The sequence below is a fragment of the Calypte anna genome, chromosome Z (genome assembly GCF_003957555.1).
Source record: "Calypte anna isolate BGI_N300 chromosome Z, bCalAnn1_v1.p, whole genome shotgun sequence".
NCBI lineage: Eukaryota > Metazoa > Chordata > Aves > Apodiformes > Trochilidae > Calypte > Calypte anna.
The window spans coordinates 51,406,619-51,427,110 of record NC_044274.1 but is presented as its reverse complement, the minus strand read 5'-3'; the positions used below and the strand labels follow the sequence as shown (position 1 = coordinate 51,427,110).

The 20,492-nt window shown below is 40.3% G+C and overlaps 1 protein-coding gene across 1 annotated transcript in view; it reads left to right on the top strand.

Annotated features, from left to right (window-relative positions):
- Positions 1-249: 249 nt before the first annotated feature.
- HOMER1 (homer scaffold protein 1) overlaps positions 250-20,492 on the top strand; it is an 88,389-nt gene continuing 68,146 nt past the window's right edge. The window contains exon 1 of the mRNA XM_030467280.1: positions 250-295. Within this exon, the coding sequence (XP_030323140.1) occupies positions 291-295 (5 nt within the window). The 5' untranslated portion in view covers positions 250-290. The remainder of the gene's footprint in view (positions 296-20,492) is intronic.

The window sequence follows — 20,492 nt, the reverse complement described above, 5'->3', positions numbered from 1 at the left end:
GGGACTCGTCTGCTCCCGGAGCCTCCGCCGCCGCGCTCCCGGGGGCCGGAGCCGCTGCCTGAGGGTGCCTGGCGGCCATGGGAGCCCGGCCCGCGGGGGGCGCTCCCTAGGGTGCGGGCGGTCCCGCTCGGCCCGGCAGCTGTCAGCCAGCGGCGCGGCCCCCCGGGCCTGCGCGGCGAACCCAGCGCAGCGGCCCGCCGCCACGGGGCTGCGGAGCTGCCGGCGCGGCGAGGAGCGCCCCGGGGACCCGGCCCGCGCGGCACCGCCGGTGCCCGGCGCCGCCGGCCGCCATGGGGTAAGGATCTTGCGGGGGCCGCCGGGCTGGTGCCGGGGCGGGGGTGGGAGCGGCTGCCCGCCGCAGCTGTGGCTGCTCAAGCGGGCGCTGCTGAATGCGCACGGAGGCGAGTGGTGGTGCTGGCGGGGGGCAGAAGGAGCAGGAACCCTGCCGGGATCGGTGCCGTGCATCGGCCCGGCGAAGGAAAAGCAGCGCGCTCTGCGCGGGGCGCGACGCGATCCGCAGAGGTTTGCCGCCACCGTGGCCACATCGGATCGCTGGGAGAGCCGTCTTGGCTTCTAGATACCCCGCCCTGAGGACATTCCCTGGGTCGTTAAAGGATGCTCAGTCCTGGAAACGACTTCTTTAGGCTCAGTGTGACAAGGTGAAACTTCAGAGCAGCGAAGGCTCTTTTTAGCTTTTCTGGAGTCTTCAGAGGATGTAAAACAAAGTGTGAATTTCTCAGTAGAGAGAAGGCGGCTCTAAGCAAGTCTGCTTTACAGCCGGTCCCCTGCAAAATGGGGCATCCACCTGAGGTTTTAAAAAAATGAGAAGGAATATCTTTGAAATTAATCTGAGCACATATAAATAGGAGATTAAAAAGTGACATAGATACCTGTCAAAACTTTGCACCATTGTATTCTTAGTAATTCATAGAGTGAGATGAAAAAAACCCAGCCTTACTACCAGCCTTCTCTGATAGCCTCTAATGGAGTGAGAATTCATTCATGTTCAAAAGCAACAGAAACCTGGTATGATTTGGCTAACTGCAAGGTGGAGGAGGCAGACTTTTCAGGCATTAACTTGCATGGTGTTCTGAGAGTTCCTGAAGTAGTTCAGAGTATAAAAGTTACCAATCATGTCCTTTGTACTTTGGTCATGCAGGAATTCAGATGTGAAATTGGTATGTTAAAATGGAAGTTAAAGGTGTTTCTTTCCTCAAGATCTTAAGGATACTTTGTATTCTCCAGTTACCTTTCTAGCATGTGGGGCTATAACAGCAGCATCCCTAGCTCTGTCCTAGTCTCTGGGATTCATTGTGGGGGATGTAGGAAGGAACGACTTTTTAGGGTAGCATTTATTTTCTTGTTGTCTTTCCTTCCATTAAAAAATAAAATGAAGAAAATCAAGAAAAAATACCTAACAAAGCAAACTGAAGTTTGTAGCTATCTACCAGTTCAAGAAAGTGATGATTTGTTTCAAAAAGGACAAAAGGCTAAATGATATTGCAGTATTTGGCACATACTCTTAAAGCTGCTAAGCAGACACAGAATTATATAGCTTTAAAAATCCAAATAATGAAAAAGCTCTTATTTAAAAGCAGTATTGCTTTTGAAGACAACTACATTTGTATCATACTACAAATATGGAGAACTGCTGAAGAGGAGTAAACATTCTTCATAATTAAATTGAGCTTTTTGGCAACAAGAATGTGACTTAGAAAAGAAGGAAAAAAGACTTCTCCGTTTGTTCAGCTCCAGTACTGCTGGTGTATTAGTGTGGTAGTTTCTTAATGAACATTACAAATCCATATCAGTAGATGTAGTTGAAGTATTACTGAATACTGAGGTTGATGGTGTGGTGAGTTGGGTAGCACATTGGCACACTGAGGTGAAGAAGACAAAACTTGCTCGCTAACAATTTGAGGGCTTTTTAGACTGAAGTATTGAGGGATTTATGGCAATATAGGATTTATTTGCAGATCCTCTTCTAACAAGGTGGACAAAACCAGAAGTGTAGGTATGTGTTACTGACCTCTCTGTAAGTTACTCTTCCTCTCAAAACATGAGTGAGCAGACCCAAGCCAGGGCCAGCAATAACTGTGTGGGTCTATGGTTAAATATCAGACATTTTTTAGTGTTCATAGCAGAGGTGTCAACTCTCAACAGTAGCCATTTTGCCTAAATATCTAAATGCAGTTGCCCATGGATTTCAGAATATTTCCTAGACAAAGGTGTACTGAACAGTTAGACTGCAGTTGTAAAAACAGTCTTCTGATACTCTAGTAAGTTCTTAAATTAAGTGCTCTGGAAGCAAGTTGCAAAATGGCTGATAAGCCACGTACCTGGCTACATGAGTCTGTTTACTATGTTCAGTATTAAATAAGTACTTCCATCATGTGTAAGCTTGTAATACCTGACAGGTGGAGAGTTTACCTATTCCAGTGGTCAGAAACAGAAAACTTGAGATGAGGGTAGGAATAGGCTTGCCAAACCAGCAGTGGCTTCCTTAGTCTCATTTATTACAATTAAGAATTCACTGTTCTGGCAGTGCAGTTCAGCATGCTCAGAGCACGGAACAACCATCAGGCAAGCAAGCCAGGTAGCTATGCACTGTGTATGTGGTAGATACCAAGCTGTGGATGACTGGTCTCTGGACCAGTACTGTCATTAAGTAATTGTTATGAGAAACTTGAAATTAGGGTGCAGTAGTTCAGGAGACACTCTTCTTAGTGCTATGTCCTCCATGTCTGTGTGTGTCTCAGGAGCAGTTGCATGCGCTTCTGTAGGGCTGATCACACAGAATATAGTGTTCTTTCACAGGGAAACACGGATTTTTTGTGTACATAAGATAACCCCAGCATGTTATGTCTTAGTTCATAACATGTCTCTCTTGTATTCCCAGTATTGAGAAATACAGAATTTGTCAGTATTGCATAAATAGTCTTATTTGAGCAGAGATTTGATTATTTTAAAAAAACTCAAGAAATAGATCTCAAGTCAACATACTCAGTATGTGTATTTGTAGCCTAGATTATTGTATGTATTGACCAGGTAAATACTGTGTTGAAGCTACAAGCCATAACTGTATTTTACTGGTCATTTGTGCCCCTTTCAGCTGGAAGCAGGAAAGTTAGAAGTTTTTATTTATGAACTATGATGCAGTCATTCCTTAGGCTGAAATGAATGCACTTCATGTGAGATATAGTACACAGAGCTGCACAGCCTTGAATTCAGGTAGAAGTGTGAAGCTGATGTCCAGTTAAACTTAATCCCTTGGGTTAATTACTGGTTTATTAACTACTTTCCTTCATGGCCTTCTGTGCTGTAGATAAATATCCAGATTTGTCCTCCTATCTTTTCCATTCACTCTTGCTGAATGACAAGGAATTACAGGGTAAAAGCTTCTGTAAGATGTGCTTGTCTCTGTCATGTTAATCAAGGTGTCTTGTAAAGACTTTAGGTTCTCTTCACTTTTGTTGAATTGTATTTAGTATGCTCATATAGGTGGTTATGGTATGCACCATTTTGAGATTGCAGAATTAGAATACTAGGCTGGGGAGTACTGTGGAAGATTAGGATTTTAGGATGTACTTATTAGCATTGTAGTTGCCTAGAAATAAGTATTATATTTTAATTTTCAGCAGTTGGGAAAATGTATGTTGCTGGTTAATCTATTCCTAAATCTTAGTCTTTCTTGAAGGATGGGCAGTTAGTCACATGCATGTCTTTAAAGTACTCTGGATTCAGTGTCCTGTGTTTTGAACAGAGGATACTACAGTTACAAGGGAATTTACAAATCCTGCCAATTCTAGGATGTAAGATGTTTACAAAACCTTTTTGATGTCCTTTTAATATTTGAAAGTCTATACTTTTGAACATATGGGATAGAAAAATCTCGCTGTGGAAAGCTTGTTTGGTTTTGGTTTGCTGACTTACTTTTTTAGGTGTTTCCAAGCCATAGTCTTGTCCTTGAACTTTCGAGTAACACTCCTCTAGCTGGATAACAAGACACGAGCACTATAAAGCATTTAGGAGCCGGAAGAATTGTTGATGGTTGAATTTGATCTGCCTTGGGTTCTTTAACCTGTTGTTTTCCATCCCACAGGGCTTAATGATAGCTCTTCCAAGTCTTCATCTTAGCAACAGTTCCATCAGCTGTGCTTCTCTGACACAGAAATATTGCAGATAATAGAGCAGCAGGTACAGCTTCTTGGCAGGAGTTCAGTGTTACTGCAGTTTCTGGCCATCTTTTATCCTGGGGATAAAATGAGATGCTTATTTTGTGAAAGCAGTGGAATCAGAGCAGTTTATGCTCTCTATTGGAGCAGCATGGGGAGTGTAACAAAAACACATCAACATCATGTACTGTAGACAACCCCTACAAAACTTATTATCTGAAAAAAAATTAGTAATGTGTAAATACCTAGGCAGATGGGCTGAATGCAGATTAGCTTGAAATGGTTAATGAACTACTTTGTCAGGCAGCAGTGTGTGGAGACCTCTACTATGCTTAATTATCTTCTGTCACTGTAGTTTTATGACCATGAAATAGGCATTCAAAATCTAAGTCAGCTCTTCTGGCCCGGCAATACTCAGATGACCATCGTGAACACCATGAGAGACAATTTCCATAATGATCTAGGGGAGGTATTTGTAATGCCCTAAGGTTGCAATTGATCTATTTCAGTGTATCCATGCATTAGAAAGGGTGTGTGGGTCAGCTTTTTGGGTGAAAACCTATGTCTGCTGAAATTTAAGCATTTCAGTCCTTCACATTGATCAAGTTGAGATTATTTTTACTTTGTGTTTCAAGACAAACACCAGATGAATGCTTTTTGTGTTATTGTGATTTCTCTCTTGAAAACAGAGCAATTCTACAATTCCTGTTATCTTCGCAGGACTCCTAAACCACCCAGCCAATACCTGAGGAAATATCCTGTCTTAAAGCCATAGAGATTGAAGTATCTTGAAATACTGTAACAGGCCATCAACTCTTAACTGGGTGCAGCAATGACACTGAACTGGCATTAGAGTGTTTCTCCCAGCTAGTTAGTAAAAGTAAGAAGTTGAATTCAGGTATCACTTTCATGGGGATTTTATTGAAAAGCATTTTTTCTTTCTGATTGTCTCTTCAGACTGTAATTTGATTTAAGGGTTTTAGCTGATCACTCTTTAAATCATAGCTTTCCAAATCTAGGTCTATGAGTGAGTGGACTAGATAGAGAAGACTATTATCTTCTGATGTCATACTAATTTTCTAATAGTTTCTCATTAGAATAGGTGCCTAGGACATCATTTTAGCAGACCACGTGGTTTTCCAGTGACCAGGTAAGTGACCCATATAAACAGTGCAAACACATTGTACAGATTAGAAATCTAGTTCTTCTACTCTTTTAGATATCTTTAATTTTGAAGCTGCTGCTGCCTGAAATAATTACCAGAAACTGATGTCTCTTCTGTTCCAGAAATTACAGTTTAAGAGACACTTAGCAAGGGAGTGAGTGTGATTTGAAGATAGCATATGGGGCTGGGACCAGATCTAGGATAGAACTCCTATCACTAATACATATGTATGTATATGCACACAGAAATTGTGTGTTTGTGCTTTAAAAATGTGCCCCTTGTTTCTGAGGTGGTCCTGAACTAGACAAAAATCTCAGAGCTTCCAATATGTATGGTTATGGTACTAGGAACTAGAAACTATACCAATGAAAAAAGGAACAAAATATTCTATATTATTAGAAAAAAAACCAAACAGAAATCTGAGTACTCAGACCACTTCCCCCCCCCCCCTTTTTTTTTTTTTCTCTCCCTGGGATACTATTTAGGTTGAAATGTGTGTTAAAAACTCTACTTAGGTAAAAAGAAATTACAAGAATATGCTTTCTACTTCAGGGTTTTGGGCTGTTCTCCCTGTGAAGCTTTTTCAGATGTATTCAGCTTAAAGGTAAGGTGCAATGGGTGTGGAAGCATTACACTAGGAAAAATCCACTTTTAGATCTAAATTTGGTAAGAGTTTGGGATTTTTCCTATTAGCTTGTGAGTATTTTAGATTTTTTCTTTTCAGGGGTGGGGTGTGTGAGATCTACCAATAGCAGTATTGTGTTCAGGACAGGGAAGATAGAGGGGAGAGGAGGCAAGAGGGACCAGTAGTCGTATTCTATCTGGGCATTGCACTGTGCAGTGCTGAGCTCTGTTGTATCTACACAAAGCCTGGTAATGATATTAATGTCATTTGCTCCATTCTGAAAAGTAATGGAACTGTGTTTGAATATTGATTTTCTGGAACTGCATCACAAGTACACTTCTGGCAACACTGCATTCTGACATGCTTTTCTGATGGCAAGTAGTGGTGGATGCCAATCCTCATTAAAAAAAATTAATCTAGGGAGACACTGTTTAAACATGCAGTAGATGATGATGGATTGCCAGATAGAAGCATATATTGACATTTCCAGTATCTAATCCTGATTTATTTTTTTTAGAAGCAGGCATCAGGTTGGCTAACTTAAGCAGCCTGCATCCCTTGTTTTCACTAATGGCTTTTGCCTGAATAAAGAGGGAAGAACTCAAAATGCAGAATTCCTCTCAGATTTTTCTCCTTCCTCCTCCCCTCCTTCTCCTCCCTCCTTCTCCTCCCTCCTTCTCCTCCCTCCTTCTCCTCCCTCCTTCTCCCTCCCTCCTTCTCCTCCCTCCTTCTCCTCCTCCTTCTCCTCCCTCCTTCTCCTCCCTCCTTCTCCTCCCTCCTTCTCCTCCCTCCTTCTCCTCCCTCCTTCTCCTCCCTCCTTCTCCTCCCTCCTTCTCCTCCCTCCTTCTCCTCCTCCTTCTCCTCCCTCCTTCTCCTCCCTCCTTCCTCCTCCTCCTCCTCCTCTCCTCCCTCCCCTCCTTCTCCTCCCTCCTCCTCCTTCTCCTCCCTCCTTCTCCTCCCTCCTTCTCCTCCCTCCTTCTCCTCCCTCCTTCTCCTCCCTCCTTCTCCTCCCTCCTTCTCCTCCCTCCTTCTCCTCCCTCCTTCTCCTCCCTCCTTCTCCTCCCTCCCTCCTTCTCCTCCTCCTTCTCCTCCCTCCTTCTCCTCCGATATGCATAAATGTATTTGTCAACATCAGTTTTCACTGAGCTTTCTGCCAAAAACTGGGAACAGCAGAAGATGGGAACTAGTTTTTCTTGTTGTCTGCTGTAGCACAGACATTGATGCAGGGAACCCCATGTATCCTGTAACTTAGTTTGTCCCTCAGTTTTTAACCTGAAGTCTGGAAAGGGATTTTTGAATCTGTCCATTAAATGGAGTCTCAGCTTGTTAAGAATGTAATTTTTTTACCGTTTTGATAGTGTCTTTCATAGTAAAAAATGTAATAGGTAATATTGCCAGGATGTAGATTTTTTTTTAAATGCTTTTAAATTACTTACTCTGTAAATAGTAGGCTATAGTCTTGAGTACATAGTTAATCTTGAAGCTATTCTTGTAACAGGACATATAATGAGATCTTCCTTGAGTTTTGGAAACTGAAGAATGAGCTTTAAATGGTCAACACTTTACAGTGAAGTGTTGGTGAAATAAATCATCTGTGACATGTATTCTCACAGTCCCTACTTCTTGTGCCTGTTCATTTTCAACAGGCTGCTAGCCTTGGCTTGTCTGTACAAAAATTGGAAAGAATGTGCTCTGCAATACTGCAGTGTTTTCTCCAACAAATGACTTACTGTGGAGCAAGCAGCCATGTCAGGGCTTCTCTAGGGTATAAAGTGTTTTCCATGCCAATAGAGGTATCCATCTGTTGTCAAATCATTGCATCCAGTAATTGAGGCCCTAAGCCGCTATTTGGCCAATCAGGTTTGAAGCTGGAATACCTGTGCCTTTGAACAAGCAACATTTTTCACTGACTTGGGTGTCACTAAAAGAGTTGATCTGCCATTAAACAGGGAGAGTTTATTTTGAATTAATTTACTTTTGGTTCTGGATACTGATTTCCAAGTGCTTTTTCAGTACTGTAATAATTGTCCCTCCCATGCCAATGTTTGCTCTTGTTCTTTTATGAAACATATAAGGCTTTCTTGTGTCTTCTTTAGTAATCCAGTGCTTAGGCATCCAGAGCTCTCTGCCTCTAGATGTACACAGTAAGTGAGTTCCTATCATGGAAGGATTGGGAGTGTCCTCATGTCCAGCTGTCTGCATCCTGGGTAGGCTTGGTTCTGCAGAAGTGCTGTACAGCTCAGATGGCAACATATCTAGCTATGAATGATAGTGAAACTCCCAGGTTTTTTGAATGTTTATGGAAAAAGACACAGGCACTGATGGACATGGTTAAGTAATGATCCATTTTGATGGGATTTCTGTGAGATGTGAGCACTAAACTCTAGATTCCCTAAGATTTCTCACATCTGGGTGCAAATGCTGCTCATGTTTCTTACAACCGATCTCAGTAGGTCACTGAAGGTCTGAGATGATCTTTATATCTAGTTATGTATTTGCTGACCTTAAATGCACGATACATCTTTAAAAAAAATTCTCCATTTTTGTCCACAGGAATTAAAAACTTTTAAAACCATGTTGGAACAAAAGCTAGAATAGTTCTACTCCAGGGATGCATTGAAGGACATTATAGGGGTCTTTTATATAACATCTGCAACTTTTATTGTTAGCAGGTTTTGAAAATTAATGTTATTCTGCAGTGAAGTTCCTAGACAAAGGAGTACACTCTGATACTTTCCCAATTGTTCTTACAAAGAAGGGTTTTACTTAGCACAAAAATATATTTAAGGAGTCCTCCTCTTCTGCTTCTTTGTAACAACTGCAAATCCTAGATTTTAAGAATACTGATGCTCTTGGGTGCTCCAGGATGAAAGCTGGTGACTTGCACTAACTCAGCCTTTACAGATAAGGAACCAAGTCTAAATCTTGTAAAAGTTACCTTCAGTTCCATCTTCTTCTTTGGCCTATTGTATTACTGCTTCTGCCACTGGCTATTATTTTGGTGAAACTCAAGACTTTGATTCAGAAGACTGTGTTGTCACTTCTAGCAACATACGTAGAATGTTGCATGTTTCCAGAATCATTGGAAAAGCAATAGTTGAGCACCCTGGTAGGGTTCTCTCAAGGAAGAATATTAGCTGTCCACATAATGTTCAGATTTAAAGCAGTTTTACAAAATCTTACCATCTAAACAGTCCTGAAAACAGGGAAAGTTGTATTTATGTAATGGGAACCTGGGATAGAGGTTTGATTTGATGTCATATTTTGTCCCTGGCTATGGAGAAACCCTAATGAATCTATTTAGATCCTAAAAATTTCTGGCTTGGTGATCCTGAAACAACTTTTCTGAAGTCCTCAGGAACAATACGGGTAGAATTCACCCAGTTACTAAGATACAGACTTCTGTCTTCACCCTGTACAAGTCCTAGCTTCCTCACTGTAGAGGTTAAATATTAGGAGGGGGTAGAGTGATGTTTTCAGGCTGTGGGTAAGTTAACTGATATTTGGAAAACAAGGTCATTGAATGCTGCCTCATGTGCAGCAAAGTACGTAACTTAATGATAACACAGAATTTGATTAATATTGCTAGTTACAATTTCGAAGTGAAATTTGGTCTTTCACATTTGAAAAACATAGCTAGTATCCTTCTGTGAGAAGCTTGTCCTGAAAAAGCAATATCCCTAGCTAGAATGGCACAGCAGGAATTAATCACATTCTTTGAAAGTTGACAATCACAGTAACCAGATGTTGTCACCCAACACCTTGTTAAAGGCCATTACAAAAAAAGGAAAAAGAGATAAAGACGCTTGTTTCAGGTATCACCATGTTTATAAACTAGTACACTTGTATCCCAGAGGTTTGGTAAATTAATTGTCATAATCAAACTTAAGAGCTTTTAAAGAACTCTTCCTTTTAACTTACTTGTAAGCACTGGCATTTCTTTTTCACGAGTAAGTGTATTATTAATATTTTGTACTTGTGGCATTCTATTTACTAGGTTACACAGTTGTATATTGTAGTATGTATCCTCTTTATAAACACCTAACCTGTTAGAGAGTGGGAAATGACAGTTTCTGCTGCAAGGGCTGGTGTTTAATGATTCAGTTAAGCCTCGTTTGGAAGTAAGCATGTCAGCACCTAAATGCTCCAGTTTGGGAGGACTACATCACGTTCAGCAAATGTGAGTTAAATGGTTTTAAATACAGCTTTCTTTAAAACTGACTTTACAATACGAACATTCTGTAAGTAGCTAGTAAACTATCTTTTTTCTGGCCACTGTTTATTTCATGGATAGAGAAACACTAAGGTTTGGCTTCTTAAATTTAATATCTTATCTGATATTTATGTGAAGGAGAGGCTGACGGAGGCTTTTCTAATTCTTTTCTAGCACATAAGTTTTGAATGTGCTGGACCCTACCTGTTCATTTAGGTAACCTGTAAGGAAAATCATTCCTGTTCTTGAAAAAATATCATACTGAAAAAATTAACTAGCTCTTATGAGGCATTGTTTTCTAGTCTTCGGTTGGATGCTTCCTAACTGCAGTAGCATGTATTTATAGCTTAAATATTTTGATTGAGCTATTAAGTATAGACCTCTAATGTAGGCCATTCCAATTCCATATGTTTTTTATGTCACACAGACATTTGTGGTAACACTGCACAAACTGTATGCTGTGCATTTGTTTGCTCATTTTGTCAAAATGCTGAACAGTTCCCTGAGAACTGCTTACTGCCTTTTTTTTTTTTTTTCCCTCCCTGTGACTATACTTCCAGCAAGTAAAGTAATGTCAATCTGGATAAAGCCCTCATACCTACCTGCTTTCTTGTGCTAGAACTACATTCAGAACTACCTACTACAGCAGGTACCTTTCTGAAGTGTAAGCTGTATTTCAAAGTATGCTTTGCATAGTGGTGGATAATCTAGTTCCAGTATAAATAACACATAATACTTCGTGTTTACCAGTCTCCACCAGCACAATCAAAGCAAGCACATAAGCTGCCAGTCTTCACTGGAAAAAACACTGGAAGTGTTTCTTCACATTATTTGGATAACAATAACAAAGGGTAGTACTGATCCAGCCATTGTGTTTCCAGCATGGTTCCTTTCCCTGTGAGCTGCTCCTAATTGAGACAGCTTGGTCCCAGGCATGGCCATTCCTCTCCAGCTCTGGGGGCCCCATCCCTGTGGCACAGCACTTGCCTGACCTGTACAACGCAGAGCTCTGTGCCTGTTCCTGTCTTGAGCTCTACAGGGGACTTTGCAGGGCACCATCTTCTTTATGCACAGTGTGGTCCTATTTAAAAATTGATAGTGTGAAGTGAGATTGTTGTGAATTTTGCCATTACAGTGTGAAGCTGCCTGACAGTGCAAGGCATGTCACTGAGGGAAACAGGATTTGTTGCTGTCCTGGGAATGCCTTCAGGGAGCTGATGGGCAGACAGCTCAGTAAGCCTGTCTGGAACAGCATTTGGGTGCCTTTCCTTAGGAGTCTTAGGAAATGTTTGGCATACATGTGGTGTGAACAGTCAGGGAGACTGTGATTTGTCACTTACAGTTACAGCTCAATATAGATGCAACCATGGCTTACAAAATGCAATAGTGTTTACTAGGCTGTAAGTTATCAGAAGGGAGGGACTTGCTGGCATGCTAATGGCATGCTTGAAGTGAATTAAAGAGGCTTTATAGTTCCCGCAGTGCTCAGTGGGAAGATTCAAATTGATTTGTCACTTATGAATATAAAATTAATTTGTTTACCTTCCTAGAAGTCTAATTCAGTTCCTTGATACAAATGAAATAATCCAATTCTTATCTTGTGATGTGGACCAGTGATTCTTTTTGAAACATAGCATGCAGCTGTAGCAGTCTTGATAGATGGCATATTGTTTGAATACCAGTTGATGCAATAGTGATGAAATATATGTTTATTCAGCTTTGTTCATTCTGCTCACTCCATGTGTAAGTTCAGATACCTCCATTGGTGCTGGTGAAAGCATTGCTTCAGGTCTGAGGTGTCTGAAGTCAGTGTGCTGATTGTGCTAATGATTTATATCAAGGTGTTTATTTCTGAAGGCTAATCATGAAAGATGCCAAAACAAACGTTTTCTTATTGTTAAGTAGAAGATTTGTGTGTTTTAATATCAAAATGAGAGGAATAACAAGTGTCAAGCCCATGAAAATAGAAATTATTTTCGCATGCAGAAGGCATGTCAAAATTAGTAACTTGGAGATGTGGAAAAAGATAAAGTGGACTTGATTAATGAAGGGAGAAGTGGTAAGGAAGTGTGGTCGTAAAGACCTACAAGGAAGCAAAATGGAAGTTCAAAGTCAACAGGGAGGGTAAGAAGCATTACAAGGAAAGTTTGCTAAAGAATGTGATGCCAAGTGATGAAACCTTATTTTGCTACAGAGATATGTTTGAGACTAATTCCTAGCATCTTGTAAAAAGGAAGATGTATATTCCTTGATTTTTTGTTGTATGTTGTGAGAGATCTAGTCTTTAGAGTTGCAAAATTATGACTCACATTTGTTGTGTATTGTCTTTGAAAGTCAAAGATGTTTGGAAAAACAGAAGTTCAACTTAACATCATCCAAAATTGCTAATTTTTAAATACTGTCACTGTTTGACATATAATTGCTGATTATCTTGTGAACACATGATGAATTGCTTCTATCACAGAATAGTTTGGATTGAAAGGGGCCTTAAAGATTATCTGGTTACAACACTCTGTATAGGCTGGGACACCTCCCATAAGACCAGGTTGCCCTAAGCCCCATCCAGCCTGCCCTTGAACACTTCCAGAGGTGGGGCATCCACAGCTCCTCTGGGCAACTATTCCAGTGTCTCACTACCCTCACACTAAACAATTTCTTCTTGGTATCTAATCCAGCTCTGCCAGTTTGAAAAACTTGTTCCCTTCATTCCTATCACTACACATCCTTGTAAAAGTCCCTCCCCAGCTTTCCTACAAGCCCTCTTCCGGTACTGGAAGGCCATTATAAAGTCTCCCTAGAGCCTTCTCCAGGATAAACAACCCCAACTCTCTCAACCTGTCTTAATAGGAGACAGCCCTCTGATTATCTTCATGACCCTCCTCTGGACTTGTTCCAACAGCTCCTTGCACTTCTTTTCTTGGGGACCCCAGAAGTGGACGCAGCACTCCAGGTGGGCTCTCACAAGAGCAGAGTAGAGAGGTAGTCCCTTGACTGGCTGGCTATGCTTCTTTTGATGCACCACAGTATGTTTTTCTCTTCCTTCCATTCCTTTTTAATTTCCAAATCTCTCATCTGTCTCTATTGTCAAAGGCCCCAGGTCTTTCTTCCTTGTCTCATACTTGTGAAATACAGCCATCAGAACAGAAATTCTTGTCATAGGCAATGATGTCTCATGACTTGGTGAAGAGCACAAAATCACACTGAATGTCAAATTAGAAAAAACTGTGTTTACATTGCTTGAACTCTGCCTTGTTTTGTGGAACTTAAGCTAATTTAGGATTGCCTCTATTATTTCAGTGCTCTGCATGACTGCAAGTGGCAGCCTTCTGGTTTTGGTTCCTTCTTGCTATGCTAGCTGTGCACAGTGGCACTTGTTGATGCTGCTGGGAGATTTCATTACAGCAACTAAATTCATCTAACCAGCTTCAGAACAGCAGGTGTTGATTTTTTGACAGATGTGCTTTTATGTTGGGACAAAACAAGGAGTTTCAGCCTGTCAATTGTTTGAATACTCTGCTCTGGGTGGCACTTTTACCTCTGCTGGCTTATGACCCTTATATCCTACTAAACAGCATGATTAACATGAAAGAGTCTTCATGCACTTGCAGGGTGATGTATTTCCCCATCAGTGCCTCAGGAACAGCACATAAGTGACCCATCTGATTTGCCTCAATTCTCACCTTGTCTAGTCAGCATCAATCAGTCTAATTAGTTATTTGTGAGTGGCATTAATGGCCCTTCTAACACCCTGAAAATTGTTTTGCAAAGGAAACTGCAGAACTTCAGATCTCAAAGACTCCACACGCTAATTCAAGTATGTCTTTGAAATGAGACAAGGAAAACATGTGGATGGGGGTAGGCTTACATTCTGTACATTGCAGTAGATTGAAAATCGTGTCCCATCTGAAGCCTTCTGCCTCAACCTCGTCTTCCATGAAGGAGAGTGCCCCTGTGAAGGAGAGTGCAGCTGGGCCTGCTTGTGTAAAGCAGAGCACAAGAGTTGTGTATCACCAGCAGCATCTCTGGATCCCTAAGCAGTTTTGTGCTTTTGCCCACTCTGTGTTGGTGTTTGCAGAGCTGTGGTTGTTCTGCAGGTACAGGGGTCTGCTTTACTTTATGCTTTGTTTTTCTTCTAGGGTGTTTTTTGTTGTTGGTTGGTTGGGTTTTGTTTTGTTTGTTTCTGTTTTGTTTTGGTTTTTTTTTTTTTCCTTGTGTCTGTAGGTCTGGTAGTGGTTCTGAAGAACCTGAGGATGATGTCTAGAAAATACCTATTTATTTAAACTCAAGAAAACTGATGGTTCAGTGGACAGGTAACTGTAACTTGCTGCATGACTCTGTGTTCAAGTGGTGTGCCAAGTTATGATAGAAGGTTAAACTGCATTATTTTCTCCCTTAAAATATTTGCATGAATGCTGTAAGTGTGTTCTGACTGCCACACAACTCTGCTGCATGGGAGATTTTAGACCTAGATTGCAAAAGAAAGATTGCCTCTCTATAAGAGGTTATCAAGAAATTAGGGGAATTAAAAAGGAAACCTGATGATCAATTGCTTTTGGACCTCTCTAAACTTTCTTCTTAACAGGTATGAATAGCATTATTTCTTTCTCCACTACATTGTGCTTTGTACGCTTCATTTCTCTCATTCCTGTTTGTCTTGCAGGTGTGGCAAAAATACTTCTCCCTTATGTACAATGGAGGGAAATGAGCTTTTTAAGAGTGTTGCCTGCCTGTTTCGTATTCCAGATGCAGTTTAGCTTAGTTTAGTGCATGTTAGGCAGTTGAAGGAATGTCAGCATTCAGACTGCTTTCAGAAATGGCTCATTAGCCTTCCTTCCAGGGTTCTTTCTTCATAGAATAGAACTAGGCACTAGGTTGTTTTTCTGTTTGCTTTGGTGAACACATCCAGTAACTAGATGTGGAAAATAGCTCTACATCTTAAACTTGATTGTCAAGCCATAAGGATAGAAGAACTCCTCTTTTGACTTCCTTGACAATAATGTTTTGGACAGAGCAAAATTCAGGAATAAAATACAATTTTGCATTGGTTTTTGCTATCATGATTACTTAGGATGTTCACTATATGTAAATATCCATCCTAAAATTCAATCTACTATGGTTTAGCTGCTCTTAAGTCATTAAAAGCTGGTTCTCTCTAAGCTTGTAATTTAAAAACAAATTTAAGGTTAAAGTGTAATTCAGAGTTGTGTTTGTCCTCTTACTTATACAATTTAAAGGAATAATAATTTAAGCACTGAGAAAAATTCTAAAGGTGCCTGTGTCCCTGGAAATAAACTGACGTGAAATGCCTGAAGATAAAATTGAGTACTTGACCTTGGTAATACACCTTTTATTATTTCATCTGACTCCTAAAGCTCTCACTTTATTCATGGTTTGAAATTGAGCTTTTGAAGGTTGGGTGAAAGGACAGAATAGGAAAACCCTAGAGAGATGGAGCCATATGCAGCTATATGAGGAGCTTTCATAGTGAGTGATAAATTCTTGATGTGGATGTTTTCTGTAACACTTCATCTGCCTGCCTACCTGCAGAGATACAGCAACATGTTGGCATTTTTATCTTCCTGTAATCCTTTATTTTAAGTAGTATCCATTCAATTCCAAATCCAAGAATTTGCACCTTAACTGGCAAATGTAATTCAATGTGTTCTGTTTGATGAAGACTTTGGGGGCATGATGACTTTCCTTACTAGAACTCTGTGGGAATACCTTTGCCATCTTGGGAGCCCCAGAAAACATCAATGCTGGACTGTGAGCTCTTGCTGTTGGGAAGCAGACTTCTAGCAGAGGTTGTTACGATCCAAGGTAACATTAAAATCTGTTTTTGTTTTGAATCCATGAAACAAAGTCCAACCATAGAAGGGTCGGGTGCAAGCAGATTTTATTTAACAATTGAGCCAGGCAAAAATATACAGCCAGGCAAAAGAGGGCGAGAGGAAAAGAAGATATAAGAGAGAGAGAGAGAGAGAGAGAGAGAGAGAGAGAGAGAGAGAGAGAGAGAGAGAGAGAGAGGAAAAGTGGTAAGAAAGCAGTAAGAGAGAAAAGTGGAGAAAAGGGGTAAGAAAGTGGGAAGAACGAGAGAAAGAGAGAGAGATAGAGAGACACCACCAGGGGCCCAGCTGCCCAGTGAGGATGGGGCTGATCCTGGACAGGGCAGTGGGTTAAGAGATGACCAAACAGCCACAACATGGACAGCCACATATATACCCCTGAGTTCCTTTTGTTCCCAAGGGGAAGCTGTCAGTCAGCCATGTTGGTTAGAAGACAGGCTGCCTGGAGGGGAGCTTCTCCGAAAAGGGGAGCAGTCTCCACCCAGTAGGTCTTATCACATCCCGAGGTGTCACCCCCTGCTCAGCTCTGGCCAGCCAGGTCCTCCACCGTAGCCAGGGCTATTTACTTTAAAATTGCTCCTTTGAGGCAACTGCAAAACAGTGAGGTCAGACTCTAAGAGGTTCAGCACAGTGAGGAATAGCAACCAGTGAGATATTACCTAGATAGCAGGATGAAAAGCCTGAGCTACAGGTGTAATTGTGACTTGCATAAAAGTAATCTGAATTTAACTGCAGAATCCTGACCTGTTGTTTTTTCTTAAGAATGTGCATACATTTTCATGTTTTGTTTTTTGCTTTTTTTTAATGTGTGAGAAATCATAGGATAAGGTTTTATTGTTGATTGGGACAGTAAGCATATTGATTAAGACCCATCTGGTTTCACTATGTCATGGATGACTATGGTCCATTGCTTGTTTGAAGGAAAATGAGCAGACAGTCATTCAAATTTTCACTGAGATATAGTCATGCAAATAGAGAATTCACTTGTCTCTTCTAATGGTAACTGAAATTTGCATTGGAAATTAGGAAAAGAAAAAATTTAAAACATCTGTCATACAATGACATTAATTAACACTGACCTTCCACAATAATTTATTCTCTCAATCTTGTTAATTTTAAGTTAATATGTTAAAGAGGAAGTGGGAACCTAGTCACTGATTTGTCCTGGGCTTTGCACTTCCATGTTGTTGATGTTAATAAGTTTGTGAGGCTATAATCTCTGTGCTGTTCTACAGTTAATTTTAAGTCTGTGCTGTGGAAGCTCTTTACTATGCTAAAGGCTGAGGATTATTACTATCCTTCACTAGTCTCTTATGAATAGGAAGCTCAGACAGATAAGAGATGAGTTTAAATGAATTTTCTCATTGCAATTTATAAATATTTTTTTTATTTGTTTTGTTTAATGGCTAGAGCCTTATTTCCCAGGGTATGATAATCATAGCTCTTTCAATTTTGTATGATGACTATAATTTTAAAGTGCTGTCTGAAGTTGTCTTACAGTGCCTGCTTGTAGGATACTCCTCTGCTTTTCTTCTCCCCCTTCCTTCTTTGGAAGGTCCCAGGCATGAGCTTCCTGGCATTTAGGTGTGATTGGAACATAATGAATGGCTTAGCTTTTTCCCTGAATTGACTATTTTATAAGATTACATTCTCATAACGTTGCCATCCATGCAAATGAATGTCCCAAAATGTAATCAGAATGAATTGATTTCAGAAATGTTTTCTTCCCTGCATTTTAAAGTTACTTGCTTTCCTGACTTGCCTCCTGTGTCATACAGAAACTTTTACTCATTGATACAAATATTCATTAAGTAGATAGTTTTTCTAAGGAAAGCCAATAATTGCTTACTTTATTAGAATTATGTCCACTCCTGGGTGTCAAATTTAGCTTAGTTTGTATAAAACTGTATTCTCTGCATCCAGTTGTGTATATATGTTTTGCATATACTTCTCTCTCGTAATAAAATCTTGTGAGGCTAGGGTTTTGTTTTTGTTTTGTGTTTTTGTTTTGTGTTTTTGTTTTGTGTTTTTGTTTTGTGTTTTTGTTTTGTGTTTTTGTTTTGTGTTTTTGTTTTGTGTTTTTGTTTTGTTTTAAGCCTAGGGTTTTAAGGTATGCAGGTATGGTGCAACTGTTCCCCCTTCTGCATGAATAGTTCTAAAATGTCAACTAGTCTTTATAGGGACATTGATATTTCAAAGGTAAGTAATAGATTTATGAGGATTTCATGAAAATAAAGAGAGGTTGGAAAGAGTGCTTGTTGAGAGAGCAAGAGATTGACTTCTTATTCACAGAGGAATCTCTTGGATGAAATTTTCTGCCCAGAAATTCAGGTAGGTTTCAAGTGGAAGTTTCTTTTTGTTAGACATTGGAGGTCCAACTGTGAAATAGAATTTTGGTTTAGACAAATTTTTATTAATGTTGCCATTTGTACAGAGGCTTCTAAAAAATACCCTGAAACATGGCATAAAGAGGAAAAAGGGTTGTCGTCATCACCAACAGCTCCTTTTTGAATGAAATGTGAAACTGTGTGATGTGATGTCTCTTCAGGATGATACAGAATGATGCAGATGTAAAATTCTGTCATATTTCCACTGAAGTGGGTACTGTAGTATTTCTGATACTTATAATTGTGGCCTTCACTGGAAGTAATACCAGGACTCTTTTCCTGTAGGCTGTTTTCCAGGGACTTTACATAAAAGCCCTTCACAGAATCATTTCCACTAGTAAACAGCTTCTACAACTTGGACAGTATCTTAGAGCATGTTGTGATTTCCCATTGACTGGACTAAAGGTACTAAGTCAGAGTTCTAAAACCAGCTACGGCTCAGTCTGTTAAATATTAGTGTTACCATTACGCAGTACAGTTTAAGAGGGTGTTCCAGCAATGCTTTTCCTTTTTGCTGGTTGCTGTGTTTTAAATTTTAAATTACTTTTTTTAGTATCTCAAAACTTTTTTTTGAGATATTCAAGTTGTTATTTTATGTAATGTAGAAAGCAAAATCTTCAGATGTCATTTGATAACTATGCTGAGCATGTTTTGTTCAAGTATTTTATAATTTTAATTTTTATTTCAAGATAGTAGCTGTCATTCACTTTCTGTCCAGAAAAAAATTATCTTTCACAGCAGTCTCATATAACAAGAGGCCAGTGTTACTCAGTACTGCCCCACAAGCTACTGTGTACAATCTTTATCAGACTTAAGAGCATTTTTGGGAATAAGGAGAATTCTGTGGGTTTTACTTGCTTTGAGTTTTGTTTGCAGAGCTTGTTGACTCAGTTGTGAGAGGCCATTGGCCATGATTGGATGCCATAGCTGACAAATTAGTTTTGACTGTAGCTGCACTTTTAATCACTCTCCTCATTTATTTTCAGGGATCTCTCCTCAAGCTGCTTAGAGTAACTGAAGTTTGCTACAGCTTTAAAAACAAGCTAGGGATAGTATTTTTTAGGACAGTAGCTAGGTGTTGAGAGAAGCCTGTAGTGTCTTGATAGGCTATCATTTTGAAAAAGCAAAATGGTCTTTGTCCCATCCTAAATCTGAAGGTAATCAGTAAACGCATGAGAGATCATGCAGAGGATTCATGTTGTCTGATAAGGGTAGAGATTAGCTTGGATGGCAGGTATTGTAGAGGCTTAGCATTCACTGCACAAAACTACCACCTGCAAAACCATGCATTTGATACCATGCTATGAGAGAGTTTGCAGTATGGAAGACTTCCAGGCCATGTGTGCTGAGCATGTGGCAGGGGCTGCCATGCCCATGGCTGTAATGGGCTGAGGGCAGTGTGCTTTGTGTCCAACTTCTGCTGTAGTAGGAGGACCCCATCACTCCGGACCTGCTTATTCATCCCCTCTCATCCTACTGGTTGGGGAAAATAGCTCTGCTTAAAAATTTAAAACTTTACTAGTGTATTTGAATACTCTGGAAATCCCAGAGGCTGTTATTTAAAGTGTTAGGTCTGTTTTTTGTATTTGTGTCAGGGAGGGAATTTCATGTGCAACAAAACCGTTTTGATTCAAAAAATTTAATTCACTTTATTGACAATGAAGACAAACAATTAAAACACAGAAAACACACCTCACTTTCCCTGTGGACACCTCTCCAGCTCCTTCCTGTTCTGCCACCCCCTCATCATGAGTGTCATTCAGAAGATGACAGTCAGTGCCTGGGGTAGTGCCTTTTTTTTTCCCCACTCAATTGCTCCATGGGTCACAGTCCACTCAATATTATACCTCTTCCTGCATGTGCTATAAGCTCCTGCTTAGACAGTTCTTTGCTCCAGCCCCTGCTCAGATGTTATCTCCTGTGTCTCTTCTTATCTCCAGCCCCAGTTTGGGTCAGCCCCTGACTGTCCCACATGGTGCAGCACACTCTTTACCTAAACTTGGTCAGTTTAGCCCAGTATGCAGGGGCAAAGGAGGGAGTGGTGTAATTTTATATATATATATTTTTTAGCATGATTAACA